The 20018-nt window shown below is 37.1% G+C and overlaps 1 protein-coding gene and 1 long non-coding RNA gene across 2 annotated transcripts in view; one reads left to right on the top strand and one right to left on the bottom strand.

Moving 5' to 3' along the window:
* Positions 1-5942, bottom strand: part of LOC114013441 (uncharacterized) — a 44095-nt gene extending 38153 nt beyond the window's left edge. The window contains exon 1 of the long non-coding RNA XR_003556398.1: positions 5596-5942. This is a non-coding gene — a long non-coding RNA (uncharacterized LOC114013441). The remainder of the gene's footprint in view (positions 1-5595) is intronic.
* Positions 5943-17257: 11315 nt separating this feature from the next.
* Positions 17258-20018, top strand: part of ITGA1 (integrin subunit alpha 1) — a 76928-nt gene continuing 74167 nt past the window's right edge. The window contains exon 1 of the mRNA XM_013302872.3: positions 17258-17474. Within this exon, the coding sequence (XP_013158326.2) occupies positions 17447-17474 (28 nt within the window). The 5' untranslated portion in view covers positions 17258-17446. The remainder of the gene's footprint in view (positions 17475-20018) is intronic.

Raw genomic sequence — 20018 nt, 5'->3', positions numbered from 1 at the left:
GGTAAGTATTTCATCTCTGAAATGTGCATTTGTTCTGAATATGCACACTGATTTCTGAAGATCTGTCAGAGACTTTAATGATACATCATGGGATGGCCATGTCAGAGGCTGACGTGATGAACATGTTAATAGGAGTTTCCTACTCTATAGTCCTCCATGGAACTATTCACAGAGGGAGTAAGAAATTATTTACCAATTTAAAAATAATTTTGTAGCAGAGCTGTTGGCAGTTTTCAAGGAAGACAAAGGGCATGGCTGTCTCCAATAAGATTCCTTTATATCTGAATATAACTTCGCTAAGGGACTGGGTTAGTCTGAGGGCAATATTTACATGTGAAACAGACTTATTTCCTGAAGGCAAGGAGAAGATTCATACTGTCAAGTTATAATTGGGGCTAATTACGACATGTAGCCATCTATATATTAGATGGCTAATCCAATTCATTATTTAGGTTTCTTCTGCACAACACTTCCATGAGAGAGCATCTCAAGACCATAGGTTCTCATAAGACTTATTGTAAGATAGGAAGAATTAGTTCCTGGAGAAACCCTCCCTCCTATTTAACTATAGAGGAAGCATAAAAAACTAGCTTTTGCCACTTTCTCATATGCCAAAAATCAATCAGCTTTTTGGCAAAATATACATAGAACATTTGAGTTGGTTTCAGGCTGAACAAACCTGAGGATCAAAGAATGTAGTATTTTACCGTATCAGTGTCAGAAAAATCTTTTCAGACCTATCTAAGAACTGAAACAGAAAAGACAATATTGCAAATTCCTGACTTTAAATTAGGAAATTCCTTTAATTCCAGTTTAGATCTCCTGCTTAGCTGCTTGAAAACCCCTCAAGCTCTCCATCATTCCAGGTCAGTCCAGCTTCTAACCACTCATGGATAAAATTATAGTTGCAGGCAAAACCTCAGCATATACACTTTTTATCTCGTTTGATCTTCAGTCTATTTGCCCAGCTAGAAACCTGACAGTAAGAAGCTCTGGTTTTGTTTTATAAATCACTGCAGCTCTCCTCCTGAGAGTCAAGCAATGAAATGCTTTTTTGTGTCCCTGAATGTTGAAGCACCCAGGAAAACGTGTGAAATATTTTTTTTTTCCTGAATGCTGAAATATGGAGTTATCATACAGTGCTTTTTTAATGGTTAACAGCACGTGTCATATCATTTCAAGAACTTACCACATTGTTTATTTTGAATGGGAGGCTGACTCACATTGTGTTAAAATCATGTTAGTTTATTCAAGGTCTGGCATTGTTTAGCTACTTTCACTTGCAATTTAATTAACTTGAACAAAAAGAAACACACCCAAACTTACAAAGTTTCCAAGAAAACATTAATCAAATTTTGATACCAAAAAAAGGATGTGAAGAGGGAAAAAAGCACTCCAGAGCTAGGGAACTAGAGGAGGAGGAAACAAGCAATAAAGAAAAATGCCCATACTTATCAAATCATGATCTGGCTAATACTATCTTCCTAATAGTAACAATGGTAATACTTCCATATTATTTAGAGGCATAGGAAGTTAATGGAAGGTAAACTTCACTTCCCCTGCCTTTCACCATTTAAATGTGATGCTCTTAGCTTAAGATGGCAGGTAGGCTTCCTCTAGAGCTGATCGAGAAAAGAAAGTACAGAAGAGCTGCTGTAGCTGTTCTGAGAAAAGCAGACTTGATAAGACTAGGAGGTTACTTCGTTTCATTGACTGTAAAGCGAGCCATGACAAATGGCTTAGATTAAACAGACACATTTTAAATGCAGAACATGTATCCTACCACAAAATGCAGTGGTATGACCTGCTAAGGAATCCTCTCCAATACTGAATGTCAGGGTCAGGGCTGTTTAGAAATGTAACAGAAATGAAGATCAAAACCCCTGTATCTGAGATGTACTCTACTGGCACTAGATTTCATCTAACACTGAATCTAATTTATTTGTGCCTGGCTTTCAGATTTTATGTCCCTTTTCCAGCCTTCAAAGGATTAAATTTTTATTTCACTCGGTTGCATATGAGAATTCTGGGTTTTGTCAAATAATTTTATCATGCCAGATAAAAATAAATGTAAATGAAACTTTGTAACAACCAAATAGTGCACATTTTAGAGACAATTGATTCTTTAAAGGCAAAAAATTACTTAACTGTTCAATAGAAAGAGGGCTTTTAAAAGCTAAACTATAATTCTGGGGAAATAAGACAAAAAATGTTATCTGGCAGTAAAAAACAAAGCCAGAAATTTGATTAAACTGATTTTATACCTTATGGGAGATATTGTACAAATTTAATTCAGGATTTGTTTTATTCCAAGTAGTATGACAAGCCTCAACTACCCAGTATATGAGGAGATGTAAATTGTCTGAGATATCAATACAATTGTTCAGCAGTCTGTTTGGGAAAACAAATTCCACCAAACTTCCAGGCACTCTCTGCCCTGACCTCTACACATTCATTTAAATCCACCTATCTTTCATGTAAAACTCCTCAGAGATTTTTATTTAAACAAAAAAGACTAAACCTTGACCCTCTATTTGTCTAAGATAACTAAAATCCTTGTAAGTATTAGACCTGGGATAAAGAATTGTGCTTTCAGAGATATCATACAATGCATTGTCAGGAAAAGGCGTGGAGAACTTGCATACGAAATTTCCTGAAAACTATGTTTACAAGGAATTTGTTTGTTATAAAGTTTTTAAATTCATTCCACTTCTTATTGAATACTGTTCTTTTGAGAATATACATCTCCCAATAGTTTTATTTCCTATGGCAAAATATAGTATGTTGTTTTCCCACAAGTATTTCTGTTCTACGTAGAACTTAAGCTGGTACGAAAATTTGCCTTGCCTTTCACAGGTGGGAAAACACCATCTATTAATTATTATAGCATCTGCTTTTATACTGACCTCTGTAACAGGAAATAGAGCACAAGTGACCCAATAAAGCTTGTGATAAAAATTATAAATAACATCTTGCTTTCTTGCTATTGTGTTGGCTTCTCTGCAGTTCTCGGTGGCCTGTGTCACAATATAACTCACACAGTCCTGCTGCAGAAAGGTGCTGGAGAAAATCTCTGTGTGTATATGCAAGCTGCTGGAGAAGGAAGGTGTTAAGCTGGACTTAAAAATTAGCTTTACAAAACTACTTCATCAGCTTATTTGGGTAAGCAAGTAGTACATGAATATTGTTTAGAAATATGATACAACTCTTCACACAATATATAACTATGCATTGGACTCTTAACAAAAAAATCCATTAGTTATACCTCTAATTATAGATGTTGTAGTTCAATAGTAAGAGTACTTCAAATTGTGTAACTATTAAAAAAAACATACCATAATCACCCTGTTACAATTACCCTATTCTTTTAATCCTAGATTCTCTTGTACTTTTTGACTTCGTAGTGTTTTGCTCCCTATTTCACAATGAAAAAATAAACATAAAATAATACCAATAAAAAAAAAACAGGAAAGAATCATGTATCAATTCATGACTGTTATTTCAAAATAGTATCTTTAAAATGTTATCAGACAGAACTGCGCATTCAAAGTTCATGATTTTTCTTAAATATTGTCTGTACAAAGGACAGGATGTTGATATATCTTCAAAATTTTACAATATAGTCTTCTTTTCCACAACAGTGGCTGGAAAGTCACAATACCTCTTTTCATTAGTTTACTAGACTGTTTGGTAGCAAATAGCTGTGCCCAGTCAGTTCCCAGATGTCATCACTGAATTCCAGTACATTTACCACAAGTTTCAGGTTTTTAATTAGGTTTCTTGTAAAGGGAACAAAATTCTTTCACTTTCAATATCTAACTGAATGTTAATTTTAGACCAAAACATTTATGTTTTTGAATTAAACTTTTAAATACAAATGAGGTGAATTATTCGTAATCTAAAAAAAAGGTCTTTGAATAACAATATTAATGAAAAATTGCTATTTTTCTTTTTGTCTTGTAAATCTCTTCCCCATTGTGATGATTTCAACTTCTCCTTCCTTCCTTCCTTTTGCCTACATCCCCTATCCAACAACTTTCCCCCCCACAAGAGACAACAGTGCTGTTGCTACACTGAACTTTTAAGCATGATAATTAGCTATCTGGTGTAATATATACTGCTTGATCAAGGCTCTAACATCAACCTACAGCAGAACAGGTGTAGAAGATAAAGCTCTAATTTACTGCTACTGGTCTGACTAATGCCCACACTTCCCCAGACCTGTAAGACCATACTCAGCCCCTGCTTCTCTCTCAAATGGAATCAGCTGAAACTGACTGCTAGGTTCAAAGATTACTGGGGAAAATGTCACATATGCCATTGAACTGATAAACTGACAGCGTAATTGCACAATCTTCAACTCTAGACGGATGATTAAAATCAGCATATTAAAAGCTAAAAAAAAAGGACTATGTTTCTCATCTTTTGAAAACACCATTTTCTTGACCAAATGAGGTTAGCACAGTTGCTCATAATTATTCTCTTACATTTTAGCAGGGCCCTTCTCAGACAAAGAAATGAAAACGGAAAAAAATCTCCTTTAAGGGATTTTTAAGGGACAGCAAAAGGCTAGGCACTATGACTGTGAGTTCTGTGTATGCCATGTATTTCAGTTTAGAAATATAGACCAAATAAACATGTAAGAGAAGTTGAAAGGAAAATCTATCTGGTGGATTTCCAATGCCTTTTCCATAACATGATGCCCTTTATTCATCTTCATTACTCATTCTTTCCCCGCCCCCCCCTCTTTCTGTGACAGGAGAGCTCACTACAAAACAACATTTGATCAATATCCATGTATTCCAAACAATGAAACTGGTACTATCGGCCATCACAATGATATGTGAAAATGGTATTTTTCCTAGTCTATCCTAAAGCAGGTGGATTTTTTTCTCCCTTCCTAACTATGGTGTTAAACCTTCTCTTGTCATCACCATATGCAGAAAAGATCGGTAACTACTGTAGATCCACAGCAAGCACATTTTAACTCTGACTTAGCTCTCTGAAAACACATGCTGGCATTCTTTGAATAAAATGTCAGAAGTGGTTTCTTTGTCTTTTCACTATTCTTTGAACAGGGAAATCTCCATGTATTTATTATGTGGGCTATAATCTAACAGAAAGATTTTCTCCCTGCCAATGAACACATAAGGAACATTTGACAGTTACATCAATTGTGTAGATCAAAAATTAGAAGTAGAAAACCAGTTTTTGTAATCCTAGCTACCTTCCATATAGTCTGTATGACTCTTTCAGAACACACGTGGACATTCCGTTCCTTACAAATCCATCAAAAGATTTGTCATGAATTTATCTAAATTAAGGATTTCATCCCCAGGATGGATTCAAATCTTTAGTTCGTATGTCCACAGTATAGACTTCTAGATTTCAGCTAACCACCAGAGTGCCCTATAGACAATACACAGAAAAAGGATGTTTCAGGTCACCAGGTATCTAATCCTTTTTAGACCTCTTACAAGAAGACATCTTTTGCATGTTGGGAACGCCTGTTTCTCTTCACTGATTATAAGAAAAGACTAGAATTACTAGTTCAGGTAAAGGTATCTCCATTTACTCAAGATAAATTTTACTCACAGGACTTCAGCTGCAGTTGAAGACAGCCAGTACTAAGAAGTTCCTTGTGAAGTACAACTAGCATCATCAATGTACAGTGTATTCTTCTTTGTGGCTGTATTTCCCTTCTTCACATAAAATGGCCACAGTTTTCCTCGTGCAACATCATTTTAACTGTCATTCCTAAGTAAATTTTGTCATTTAAACAAACCAATACAAGAAAAAATAAACAGAATTCTAGTTTACAGGGACTGAGAAGGATCCTTTCTGTTGGATGCTGACTGTGTAAATATTCATTTTTCAGGAACTCATTTTGCAAGGCCACAACAGCCGAAAATGGCAGAATTATTCACTGTCTGTTACATGCATGTCTGCTGATCTGTTTCCTCAGCTGCTTTCATAAGATTCTTTTACATGTGGAACTCTGATAAAGATTAACACAGGTTAAGTTAATGTTTACAGTTTTGTCGGTTTTTCTTTTATATTGGGAAGTAGATAGAAAGCAGATTGTTAACAGGAAACTAGGTTCATAATAAACACAGGACTAATGATGTTACTATTTATAGCTTAACTCTTTGCCTTCTGCTATATAAGATTATACTGCTCTATCCTTTTCTTCACAATATTCCTTATATTTTGAAGATATTCCAAAACTTATCCTTTAAGCCCCACTCACTTTCCCTCTTGAAACCCCCAAGACTTGCTCCAATCCAATCAACTTACACTTGTAGTTCAAAATACAGTGTCCAGTCATTATACCTGTAAATTCTGATTTTGCAACATACCTCCTAAAGCCAGTTCATGAGTGAACTCAATTGTTAATAGCATGAAACATATTGAGCTAGCTTATGTACTGGTTGTAACATTTTCATGTAAAAATCTGCATTTCAACAAGAACATACCATGCCTTGTTATATTTTTAAGCATATATTTGCTCTCATAAACTGGCTGATGCCTGCCCTCTGAAGTCCATGAAAAAGTTGAAAAATAGACTTAAGTGAAGTTAACCCACTGCCTGCTTAGACAAAAGTTACTGGCAACATTCAGAGCAAGGATTTTAATAAATGGATATGAATAGTTATCATTTCTAATTCTGTTCCTTTTTTTGATTCTCTGACTTCTCATCCAACCCCACTGGCTGGACCCATCTCAAAATTCTCAGCTCTGTTGGAAAAGGCAACTGTTAATGGGATGGCTAGAGCTAAGACAAAATAATTATTAAAATGTTTCTATTAAATTGGTGGAATTGCATTTTGTCTAATATTATTCAAATGTATTTTTTACTTTCATCTGACCTTAGCAGAACGTTAAACCAGAACTCTGGGCCTTACAGTAGGTCAGACCGAACAACCATAATAATTCCCTTGGCCTTAAAGTCTATTCACTCTGAAATAAATTTTTGGCCATTCCACTGGAAATACAATCCCTCCACTGTGACAGGTTTACTAATGTATTTTGCAGGCCTAGAGATTTGAAGGCAGTCAATAAAATATGTCTTGAAACACATGCAGTAAAGTGCTTTTGTGATGCAGAATAACAATGTCTCAAGACTGCAGACACCATGATATCAAAATATCAATAGCTTGGATTATTTAAAATTATATTATATATTGGATTTTGAATGCTTGACAAAGGCACAAAATAAGAGCATTTATCTGAATTTAAAAACTCTTTTTCCCCCCACCAAAATAGTCTCTGAAGTTGAAACAGTACTAAAAAAATGCAAGCAACTAATCTAATACAACATATCAAGGAGGGTTAGATCAAATTATTAGAAGTCAGTTTTATTATATAATGTCCTTGTATCATTTATACATCTTATATTATTATACCACCTAATTTAATTTTAATTGTACTAAATGCATGCATTTACTATCAGTCTGATTCACAAACCAATCCCTTGTAATTTGCCAATTAAGCTCTGTATGCAGACAAATTTTGGAAAAGTCAGTAAATGAAAAAAAATCACCAAGTTCAGAATGTTCTTGACATTATTTCATAGTTTTATTGCTTCACAGAAAACACATACTGATACTACGTACAAAATTCCAAACAGCAAGCTGGGTTTCATATAACTGGAAAGCTCAATTTTTGTTGAAAAAAAGTACCTACGCTACTACTATGTACCTAGCTGCATAAATTCCTTTGACATTGTACATATGACTAGTAACAGTAAAAAAATTTAGTCTCAAAGTTTCTTTACCTTATAGTTTGAGCAGCTTTGTTTTGACAACTAAAACCCCTGTGAGTTTTCAAGGCTCTGTTTTCCACAGCTTTGCCATTTCCCACGTGAAACACACAATGCTGATTCAGCATTTAAATCACTACTATGAACCTTGTTGCCATAGCTGCAGCTAAGATGGCTGTCTTAAATTAGATATTGTGACTACAAGGCACGGCAGCATGCTCATCACTGTAGTCTAAATTCCCCTTTTTCTGCACCTCTTTCTTTACCTTGCTATTTAGTGTGCCCATGCTTCTCTAAGTACTAACTGGCTACACGGCTCAAACACACCAATACAGCTAGTTTAAATGTAACTATAAAACTAGCTACAAAATAATTCCAAGTGTGTCTATGTGATTTATAGGAACGGCTACAGTGCAGACAGTGTCATCTACTCAGCTGTATGTAGAGGTGGTTTTTTTCCTGTATAATTACACAGGGTTATTTTTGTTCAAATTCAGCACCCAGTTCTTATTCTCCTGCATAAAGCTGGTGAAACACTTCAGGCAGACCAGCCCACATCTCCATACTACCATGGGCCTCATTTTCCTAATTGGTGCAGTCTGCCTAGCAGCCTGCTTGGATCTATATACACTAGTATCCATGGTGTTAAAGAAAATACAAACCTGGAAGCTGGGATTAATGTTTTTAGCTCCTTGTCAGACCAGTAATCCAGGAACCTAGGAACCACATCTGACAAGGTGCTCAGAATCTACAAAATACAGCTCCTGGAGCTTTGTGATGGCTGGCTCCAAATCAGCTTACTAAGTGGGCTGCAAATGTCAGGTGGGCAAGCTGGTGATATACCAACTTTGGACCCTTCCTGGAAAAAATATCTTATCTGCAGAATACTTCAAAAATCTCAGCAAAGACCTACCAAAAACATTTTTATTCTAGATTTTTCATTCAGCTTTACAGCTGCCATAATGACTTAGCTGACAACTGAGGCAATAGATTCCTAGAAGAAATAACATTTTGACATCTGTGAGATACGTATTCCACCCTGAGTAAGAAAATTCCAAAAAAGGCCATGGGATGGGAATGAGAACAAACATGGTCAAGGACATAACCATTCATGTTACTTTCATAGGAGTACTCAAAGAGCACTCATGAAACTAAACTATATGCTGGTGACACAAGACCTTACATTAAAGCCTGAAAGATCCCAGGCAGATATATGCATCTTAGGTGCGCAGGTATTTGATAATGGTGCCAGACTGAGTTAGTCAAGAAGCTGCAACCTATGAGTACTGGACAAGGTCAGAAAGGCTAGTTTAGCTGCAGTTGGGGAAGAATGTTCTCCTGACTTGCTGCACAGGAAGTTATTTGGATTGCTGAGCTAGCTTTAAAGCCACTGCAAAGGGTGCTGACCTGAACCAAGGTCTTGGCTCTCAGCCCAGTGCTATTGGAGAAACAAGATTTCTATAGACAGCAAACACAAATTCATACAGGCATAACACTCATATCCACTGACTCACCAATAAACACACTATTATTAATAAAATTAGCTTTGCCTCTGGCAGATATGTTGGGTTTTTTAACAACCCCATTGTGGTCACTTGATGCTTGGATTCTGCAATACTCTAATAAATCATCTTTGATGAAAGTGACAAAATTTCTTTATGAGAAAGCATATTATGTAGTCTGGAGAAACAGGCTGATTTGTTCATGCTCATTACATTGGAGAATATCTTGAGGATGGATGAAAATTGTTTCCTTAAATCTTACAAATGTGTACAAAATAAGGTGGTTTTTTTTTTTACTTCCACTCGTGTACAAAACCCAGGTCACTTTGAAGCTGCCTCTATTAATTCTTTATCATCTGAGTTAAGACTACTCCTCCATAAAACACTGCACATCTGTCTATGGGATTCCTGGTTTATGACAGTGATAACCATCAGTTCTGCAAATTTCCATCTAGGAAATAACTTTCTCTTTGTCCCTTAAGTTCTGAGTTAGTTCTGGTCTCTAAAACCTATTACAATTTCCTGCAATTTGGAGAAAATACATGCATTTCTCTTTTTTTCAGATTATACATTTGCAACAAACAGAAAATATTTAGACATCACACAAACGGTGTAACAATGACACACGTATAATATAACTTTTATTAATTTCTAGCTCTGTTGCTGGTAAGCTAGACAGAAGAATAATACAGAATAAGCACCTTTGCTGTGTTTCACAGAAAATGAGTTTTCAGACTAAGAAAAAGCTACTAATCACAAACTCATACTGTCAGACCAGATCTTCCTGTTTCATTGTGACTACAGACCTTAAACAATTTCTAGGAAGTGCTAAAGTTAAATTTGTTATACCCAAGGATCATTTTACAGAAACGGAACACAGCTTCTTTACTTTCTTATGAGCAAATATGGCCACCATTTGATTAAAATACTTTAAGAAATCTCTCTCTTTTTAAATTAACCCCAAAGCTATGTTTGCCTCATGATCTAGGTCCACTGATACTAGTAGAGCAATTCCTAAATTAAACTGGGTACTTAAATCTAAATCATGATCTAAAACTTTTTCTTTCACCTCTTCTCTGAACTTCTCTTAACTACTCTGTTTGGGGGTTAACCTGTTTGAGTCCATAAGGTTCTTCAGACACATAGCGCCTTGGTTTTGCATGACTAGAACTGTGGCTTTCAAAGCAGTTTGGTGTCTGGACCAGACCTCCAGGTCAGACATTCTCCCCCTCAATTTTCCTAAAAAGCCAGATTCTGTAGACACATTCAGTATGCTTAGCACAGATTGAAAGGATCGGTCTCCTTACAAAACGCAGTTGCCATCAAATCTTTTAAGACATAGGTGAAAGAAGACACTGTCCACTTTTTCTGTAATAGCTTAGTGTTTACAGCATTCACTGTATTCACTTCACTTTCCAGTCTGGACAGATTCACAGTGACTTACACCCCAAGGATAATGTCCCAACTTTTGAGTCCTTTGACAAAATGGTCAAGTTGTCTTTGTGGTGATGAGAGTCCTGATCTCTGGTTCCTTCTCCTAGGACCATACGTATTCTATATGATACTCATAACTCCTGTGTAAGTGAACTAACCTAAAATAACCGAGTAGATCCAGACCATCAGTCACATTCAGGGCCTCCCTCCTGGCTACCTGAAGGCTGCTTGGACATGGTGACACAGTAGGCAGCGTACTAAATTGATTGTCCTGATAGCCTTGTATTTTGTCACCCTCTTCCATGGGGGCCTGGCATCACCTCTTTCATCACATGATCACACGTATGCCTATCATATCTATAAGGCATGATATGCAAAAGCACAATGTCATGGAATATCTGCACCGTACTCATCTGATAGGGCATATACATGTGTATTCCATCACATGTTAACATGTTGGTTACTTGAGGAGAGCACATCTCATGACACAAAGAGCTATGTAACTCAGCCTGTATGGGTAAAAAAGGCTCACTGTGGCAGCTTCCAGAGTTAACTGTTCTGCTACCCATTTCTGGCCTGAAGAAATCTTAACTCTCTGGTGCAGAGTATTAGTTTCAACAGAACACTACAGCCAGTTAGGCAAAAGCCTGCTGGTTTTGACATGACTCTGGGAGATGGGAAATGCTTTTTTGAGTCTTTCAATGTGAAAAAGGACACCAACTTATAACTCTGACTTTGAACCTGACTGCTTTATTAGTCTGCCAACAAAATGATGTGCATTACCTTTTTGTTAGCTGTGCACTGTATCTATACAACTCGCATCCAGAACGTTCCAGACTCCGGCCTGGAGGTAGCTAGAGATGCCTATCTGCCTGTGTCTTGCACTAAATTACCTAGGCTTGAAAAAGAGGTTGAATTTCAGACTTACCTATATGTTTGATAATCATCTTACTTCTGGAAAACCCAATATAGGATGAAAAAATGCAACAATATGGATTTCTATATGAAGCCCAGGACTACCTTCTTACCAGACTGACCTAAACACAAAACCATTGAAGGGTTTCAGGCCACAAAAACAAATTATTCACATGGACAGGTAGATGGAGCAGTGGGATCTACATTATAGGTCTCAGTAGGCAAAAATTATTGTAGCAACCCTGAAACAAGGAGTTATAGCAATCTATAGAAGCAGGAATCCCAGCAGGAGTCTGTTCTGCAACATCCACTAAAAAAGCAGTAATGTGTTGCTCGTTACAGAAGGATTGTTACGAACTTGTCATTAGTTTCAAAATCACGTAGTTGAAAAATAAAATGGTAATCATTACAAAAGCTGAAGTTTCTGCACCACAGGGGTATTTTTTTTGTCTGAGTGCTGTTTTGTTGTTTCTGTTTTTTTAATGTATGCCATAAAATATATACCGGTATCATCACCAGGCTCATGTTTCTGCAAAAAGCAAGGCTTTTCTCCTGATAATGAAGATTAAAAGAAACCCTGGGAAGTGATCTATTTTTAAATGTTGCTTTTTCACTAATTGAGAAAAATACTAGAAAAGGAAAAAGAATGTGTGTATGCATCAAGAAAAAGGAAAACAGTTAATTTTTTATCTGTGTGGACTAGAAAGAAAAAAATAGAAAAAACTGAGAGTTTTCACCATGGTTATTGCAGCCACAGCTACCTTTTTTGTGTAACCAAACAGTAATAAGTAATTATATTATGCAGACCAGTTGTGAAAGTAATGAATGCAGTGCAATGCAATACAATGTCAAACTCTGCAGACTATGTGCTTCTTGTGAGAAATTATTGTTATCTCTTAGTCTCCCTTCACAGCACACTCTCAGTAAGTTATTCTTTTATACAGTTTCATAACTGAAATTTATCTGAACAATAAATAATACTGGTTATGCCATATACCATGAGCAGCACAGTAAAAAAAAAAAAGGGCACTTAATTGTTAAGAAGCTATAATGAAAATAAGTGTGGATGGAGTGCAGAAAGCCCAAGGTAATAATAAGAATCAATTAATCCTCTGCTTCTGAATTCTGGCCTTATTTCATATAATTTCATTTGTACAATGCAGTGGAGCTAATGCAATGATGGACCAACATTAGTGGGGATGTTAAATGTACCTTTAGTCAAAAAACCTTATAAGCATACTGCCATTTCTAGTTCTAGTTTATTTGTACAATAAAATATGAATTTATTTATTTCACCTCCATGCACTTGAAGTTACTGGTTTCATTCCACTCAGACTCAATGCCATAGCTCCAATGACTTCAGTGCTACAGAAGAAGTGTTTCAGCACAAAAAAGGCTGAAATAGTCAAGCCAGAGAGATCCTTACCTCATTCAAGTTGAATAGATTGTGTTTTTCTAGCCATATTTATAGTGTATAATTTGAAGAAATACATATTCATGTTAAAGTCTGGTAATATACTACAGAGTTCAAAGATATATTGTTGACATAGTAAATAGATTAGTAAATAAGCAAGCAGAAAAACTCCAAGTTGCAGGAAAAAACTGTGAATCAGAATTTAAATTGTAAGAAGCTGACTCAAAGGAAATAGAGGTAATGTAAGAAAATATGAAAATAGTAGAGGTATAATCTGCATTAAATTCTATTCCAATCTAAAAACCCTTCTACATGAGTATAAAGCAACAATCATAAAATAGATTGGTGGAATATTTGTAACAGTAAGTTATGGCACAAAAAACTCATGCCTTCCTGGTCTTCCTGGTTTTTTTGTGATACAGCTAGTTTTGATCTCAACAAATTTAGGATGAATATTGAAAAAAAAAAATGTGGAAAGAAAAACAATATGACTGAGGATGTGAGATACTTTAAATCACTTAAGGAGAAAAATCAGGCTATTTTATTTCAGTAAGAATACAGACTGTATATTAATTTAGTTCACAACTACTCTATGATAGTTGATATGTAATCCAAAAAAGACCAACAAAGAAGACATAAAAGGTACTGTAGGGAAAAAATTTAACCCAGAACAGAAAGGGCATTTTCCATAATGTTTTCTACAAACATTAATTAAACTAACACAACCTGCAAAACAAAATTTTTATGAAGATCCCATTGTACCATAAAAAGGATTTTTGGCACATTTGTACCACTGGTTAATACAGATGGAGCAGAAACATGGGCATTCTCCAAGAATATCAAGTATCAGCTAAAAGCTGAGCTGTAAAACATGAAAAGATTTATGCATAGAGTATTGCTGGAACCATACCAAACCCTGCAAGGTCTTAGTTCTGGTAGCTGAAGAAAGAGCCCTTGAGTATCTCAGACATAATAAAAATGAGACTACAGACCCACAAGTTCTGCCAAGTGAATCATGGTCCTAGAATCAGATAGGAAAAAATGGGAGCTATGAAAATGAACAACAGAGTAATCAAGGTGAAAGACATCTTGAAGACTGTGAATAAGCAAGTGTAAGAAAAAAATGTAAACATAAATTATTACTAATCTACAGTATAATGTAACCCATCACAGATTACAGTAAGGACATTCAATGATAAATCTTTACTTAGAAGCTATATGAACAAACTCTGTAGTATTTTCCATGCAGTGCATGGTACAGTATAATAATAACAGTGAACATTGCAGAAACATGTTGCATCTCTCACAATTATTGATGTTGTCTTACTGTTCCTTTAATGGAAGTGAGTTAAACATGCTCCTGCCTATTTGAAGTCAGAGTCTTGCATTGCTCGTATACTACAGATTAGACACTCTTTTTACTTAACAATCAAAATAAATTAAAATTGCTCATATTCCTCTGTAAGAATGAAGGGAAAATTTCCATGGAAAATGAGTACATAGTCACATTATTTAGAAGACTGCTTGAGCTTGAAAAGCTTTGGTTCCTGTTCCTTCACCCCACATCTTTATGACAATATATTTCCACAGCTTTCTGCAGGAAAAACATTCTCTTCAAGGGAAAAGCTGACATTTTAAATTTTTATTGTCTTTTCAAAGTCTGATCTTTTAAAGTCTTTTAATCTTTAATCACAAATACTTCTATCAGGTTCCATGGAACTACTAGTGTACTTATTCTATAACCCATATTATAAAATACTTAGCTGAAACTGAATTAGGAGACAGAGTTCAAAATGACAAATCATGTTTAATTCATAGCACTAGAAAAAAAAATCCTCAGCATTCTGTGGCACTTTAGAAAGGCATAAATTAATATGTAATTACATCTTTTAAACTAATTTGAACTTTTTATTTAATCCATTATTATAGGTAATGATTTTCTATATGTTATGAATGTTAAAATCCACTGAATCTAATAATAATTGTTATGCAGATACTGAAATCACCTAATGTCTTAACTACCTCCGGCCCTAAGTACACCTCATCTAGGGACTCCTGCTTAATATATGTGTGTTCCTTACTACTGATGTATAAAACTTTAAACTCCAAGGGCATTTAGTGATATATTATGAACAGTTGCCTGCATGAATGCATACAAAGCAACAAAAACTCTGAAAAGACGCAAAAGCTATTCTACAAGCCACAGAAGTTGGTTTTTTTCTGAATTAGCATGGCATTCCAAAATAAGTAATGGTCTGTAAGTCTGTAATGTATTTTAATTTTGGAATGTGTGCAAATTAATAAAAAATGCTAGCTCAGACCAGCAGTTCATCTTTTCTAATGTCTTCCTTTTGACATTGTCTGATGCAAGATGCATAAGACATAACAAAAAAAAAAAAAAAAAAAAAAACACCCAAAAAAACCCCAAACACAACAAAAAATTAATAAGCAATAATACCAAGAACAATTTGCAGGAAATTAAGAATAACCCTACATCAGGATTTTTATCCTCAAGAAGTCTTATTCTCCAGCATGATGTACATTCCCTATGTGTGTACCACATATCACACATACTTCAAACAGATTTGAACTGATCATTCTAATTCATGTGAAAGTCCTTAGTCTCCCTGTTTCTTCCTCTGTCATAGTTAGTTGTATCACAAAAAGAAATCCTTCACTATGACTTGAAAGCAAGCTCAACTCCTCCATGTGCATTTAATTGAAGTATAGTGACAGAAAGGGAATACAAAGATTTGTTTACGAAAAGACAACACTGCAAGTTATTGCCGTCTTTGAAACTGGGATTAAACTAGCAGTAGTAATACCCTTCACTTGCAAAAAAATGAAGTTACAGCTTTCTCCAAACTGGTCTTCTTTTAGTTTGAATGCTATTTTTATTTCCCTTGATTTCATGCATAAAACCTTTAACTGGAAAAATGTGTCTAGTCTTTTTAACTGGTACGAACAGAGCTCAGTTCCTCATTCAGCAAAAGTTACACATGTGCTTAATTTCATCAATTTTGAGTAGTCCCACTGTGGTAATTAAGTATATTTCATAATGTGTAAAGGCAAGCATATGCATAAATCATTACTGAATGAGGACCTTTGCTCTTAAATCCAGCTTTGAAATTGTGCACTGTTTTCTAAAATTTCCACAGACCTCCAAGTAAAGCTGCACACAAACTGTTCTCACAAAATTAAAACAGAAGTTGGAAGATTAATTTAACTATTATAGTGATGATTAACAGCTATGATTCATTAGCCTCAGAAGAGCTTACAAAAATTCCAGTAACTTCCAGTTACTCACTACATTTCTTGCTCCAATTCAAAGAAAAAACAGGAGATTTTTCTAGTAGCACCAAGATCTCCAAATCCTTATAGAGTATTTTTATTTCTCCTTTTCTTGCTTGAGGAACCATGGGTTCTCTTGTTTTATGAATAACAAAATGAGTTTTCACCAGGTACAGTGCAAGAACCCACACACCGCTGGAGGGCTGTCACTCCACCTGAGCATCACTCTGGTAAACACAAAAAGTCCTGCAAGCTGCTCTTTTACTGAGTGTTAATGAACCCTGAAAATCCCTGCTCACAAGCCTGAATCTGGTTGATTATTTATTACCTTTCCGGTTTATTCAGTTATTTATTAGTGAAGTCATTCAGGGGGCAGGGAAAGAGGGGGAAGGGATGCCATGTAAATATCGGTGGATGAGGGCTAAGGCAGTCGTCTGGTATTTCCTCTACGCAGCAAAGCACAGGGAGACGCAAAGACTCAAGAGAACCGTCCACTGTCTCAAGAGTGACCGCGTCCCCAGGGCCGCTGAGCATGGGCAGGGGGCGGCTGGCTTCCTCCTGCAGGCAGATTACCGGCCATAGAGCGCGTTCTTAAGGGGTGATGTCAGAGAAATTAAACGTGAGCAGCCAAACACACCCCCAACTTCAACGATGTGTTTCTCCTGTTGAGAAGGGCGAGAGAGGTGGCCGTGGAGCACGCCCAGCTCTTTCCTGCCCTACTGGGAGGGGGGCTGGCTGGTGGGAGGCATTTAGTAATTAATAGTGAGCGGATAAATGTCCCTTTAAGGTCTGCTGTGCTCTCCAACGGCTGCAGCCGGAGGCTTGTTGGGGGAGAATTGGCTTTATTTGTACATTTTAGCGCTAGGATAGCTTTACGGGGAGGTCTCCAAAGCTCAGAGGTCTTTGGGGGGGTGGGCGGGAGGAAAGTTGTGTGCGGGGGGAGGAAGCTAAATTCTTCTTGGTGCGAAGAAACAACGTAAAGAGCGAATAACAAACAGGAAATGCCTGACTCCGCTGCGAGGCGGACGCGCGGCGCAGAGCGCTGAACGCCACTCGCAGCGCAGCACCGTTCCCGCCGCCCCGGCCCGCCGCCCGGGCTCCCGGCCCCGGGCTCGCCGCAGCCCAGGCATGGCTGCCTCCTGCTGGATGCTGACAGGTGAGGAAAGCCCCCTTTCTATCGTGCTAGGAAGACCCAGGTCCCGAAGGCAGCTCTGCTCCCCGCGGGAGGGGGTGAAGCAGCTGGGGCTGGCGGCCGGGGGACGGCGTGCCCCCTCGCCGATCCCGCCAGCCGCGGCGGGAGTGTGCTGCCCGGAGCCGCCCTCCAGCTGGAGCCCGTGAGTGACTTCGGTTTGCTTCTCTGTGGGAACTTTAATCCCTAAACCAGTTTTAGAACCCGAGGGAGTGGGCAACTAGACGAAGGTGAGAAGAAATAATGTAATTTAATCTGGCTTGGGAAAAACAACTTTTATTTTAAATTAGGGTACCTTTTCTGTTTTCCTCCGTTTGGCTTTCAGATGTTCTGAGTGGTAAAAGTGGAAGTGAGGAAGTGGTTAACGGCACCCAGCTAACTTCAGAAAGATGAGTTCATCCGGAGATGAAATATGTAATATTTCCTTTTGGGGTTTCTTTTATTGTTAGGGACTTACTTGCTTCTTTAGTGAAACAAATCAGCCAGTAACAAAATGACAGTCTCTTTAGCTAGTCAATCTTTAGTAACATTTTGGAGCTCAAATCGGGAATCTACGAAGTGGGAAAGAGGCTAAGGCAACGCTGGGATTCATGTGTTAGCAAATCTGGACACTGAGCTCCCCAGCAGCTCTTGTGTTGGCAACTAGCATGCAGTGAACCTGAGGCAGTACAGAGCAAGAAATCAATTTCATAAGAATCCTCAAAATGCTGGCAGCAGCAAGTGGGGAAAAGGCGAGACCAGGGGTTTTCTCTCTTCACTCTGCTTGTTGTGCTAGAAAGAGGACACAGGAAAACTTGAACACCTGAATGTAGGACTTAATGCTAAATGTAGCCCTTGTTCATAGATGTTACTACTTTTATTACACAGTGATATTCCCCAAAAATATGATTTTCTTTGTGTTCTTTCACAGAAGGAGGTCTTGTAAAGTGGCAACAATTTACTGTGCCACAACTTCCCTTTGGAGCTGTGAAGTTGCCACTGGTACCGCTGACAGATACTTAACCTGTAATGACAGAAAGGTTTATTGTCAGATAGGAAAACATCTTAGTGGTGGGTCCCATTCAGATCGGTCTGGGACTTACTAGTTTTTGCTGGTTTACTGTTTTGGTTTTTTCTTATTTACAAAGTTGGTATGGAATAGAAATGCTTAGAAATAAGAAAAGGTATTACAGATACCAGGAATGGGATTCAAATTGTCTTAGATAGAGAAGTAATTCTACATAAACAAGTCAAAATGTTATAAAAATAAATACAAGGAGTTTCAGAATTACAGTAAAAAAAAAAATAATTCTGTGTTCCTCTTTCTTAAAAAAAAAAAAAAAAAAAGGTCAGGCAACCTGGCATGCACTAGCAGACAAAATCAATCTGGAATAAAGGAGGTGCACAGAGGTGTACATTTGTTTATTTATACAGTTCTGGGAGTTTTTTTATTCAACTTGGTATTGGTGAGACCTTTGAGAGTCCAGTACAAGAAGACCTGACAGATGCAGACAAAACAGGTAGAAGTGCACAGAGAAGCAACAAGCTTGGCAAGGGCTGAGGAGAATTATCTATGAAGAAAGACTGAATGAGTTAGGCTTGTTTCTCTAGAAGACAGAAGACTAAGGGCAAAGTGTTGAGCATTTCAAATATTTACCAAAATATTATCAGTGAGAATATTCTTCCAAAGGTCAATGGTGGGTTTTTGTTTGGTTTTGTTTTGTTTTCGTGAGAATATGCAATCATTACTTTCTGTATCACATACGTTGGTTTTTAAACAGATTGATGAATAGTTGATTCTCCATGTCCAGCAAAGGACAAGAGAAAATCAACGTAACTCCCTCCGTAAAAACTTAGGGACTATTCAGGAGAACTTTCTTACTTTTCAGGTAATGAATTGCTAAAACCGGCTACTAAAAAACCCTACCCCTGCATAATCTCCTTCACTGAAAGTTTCGATGAAGTTGGATAAACACCTGTCAGAGATGGCAGAGGTTTACTTCACCCGGCCTCAGTGTAGAGTGGTTTGACTAGGGATCTGCTTAAGTTTTCTGCAGCCGTATGTTTCAACAGAAAAGGAAGGAAGAAATCAATCCAAAGGGTTCCATTACTTGTTAATGCTTCTTCACTTACAGTTTTCTGCATAGCCTTTTCCTTCCTGGAATTCTCTCTTCGTTGGTGATGATCATGTTGGTATTGATAAAGAGTACTCATCTTTGTAACAGAAAATACCAGTAAAGACAGAACTGTATGCAGAAAATGAAGTGGTCTCTGTCCAGAACCTGCAAAGGCAGGAAGGACACAGGATAAAGGGAAAGCATGAAAAAAACATGTTTTCCTCTCCATCTCTTTATCTTTTATCTTCCTTTGGTTTTGCAAAAGCAATGTCCAACATTTCTCGGCAGACTTCCCCCTATATTTGAGATTCTTTCCCACTAGTTTTTCTTATTCAGGACTGGAGCATGTTTGCATGAATTCTAGCTAAAATGGCTATAATATGGGTGAGGGAGCATTCCTATGAAAATGACTTCT

This window comes from Falco peregrinus, chromosome Z (assembly GCF_023634155.1).
Source record: "Falco peregrinus isolate bFalPer1 chromosome Z, bFalPer1.pri, whole genome shotgun sequence".
NCBI classification, from domain to species: domain Eukaryota; kingdom Metazoa; phylum Chordata; class Aves; order Falconiformes; family Falconidae; genus Falco; species Falco peregrinus.
This window is presented reverse-complemented; position numbering and strand designations above follow the sequence as displayed.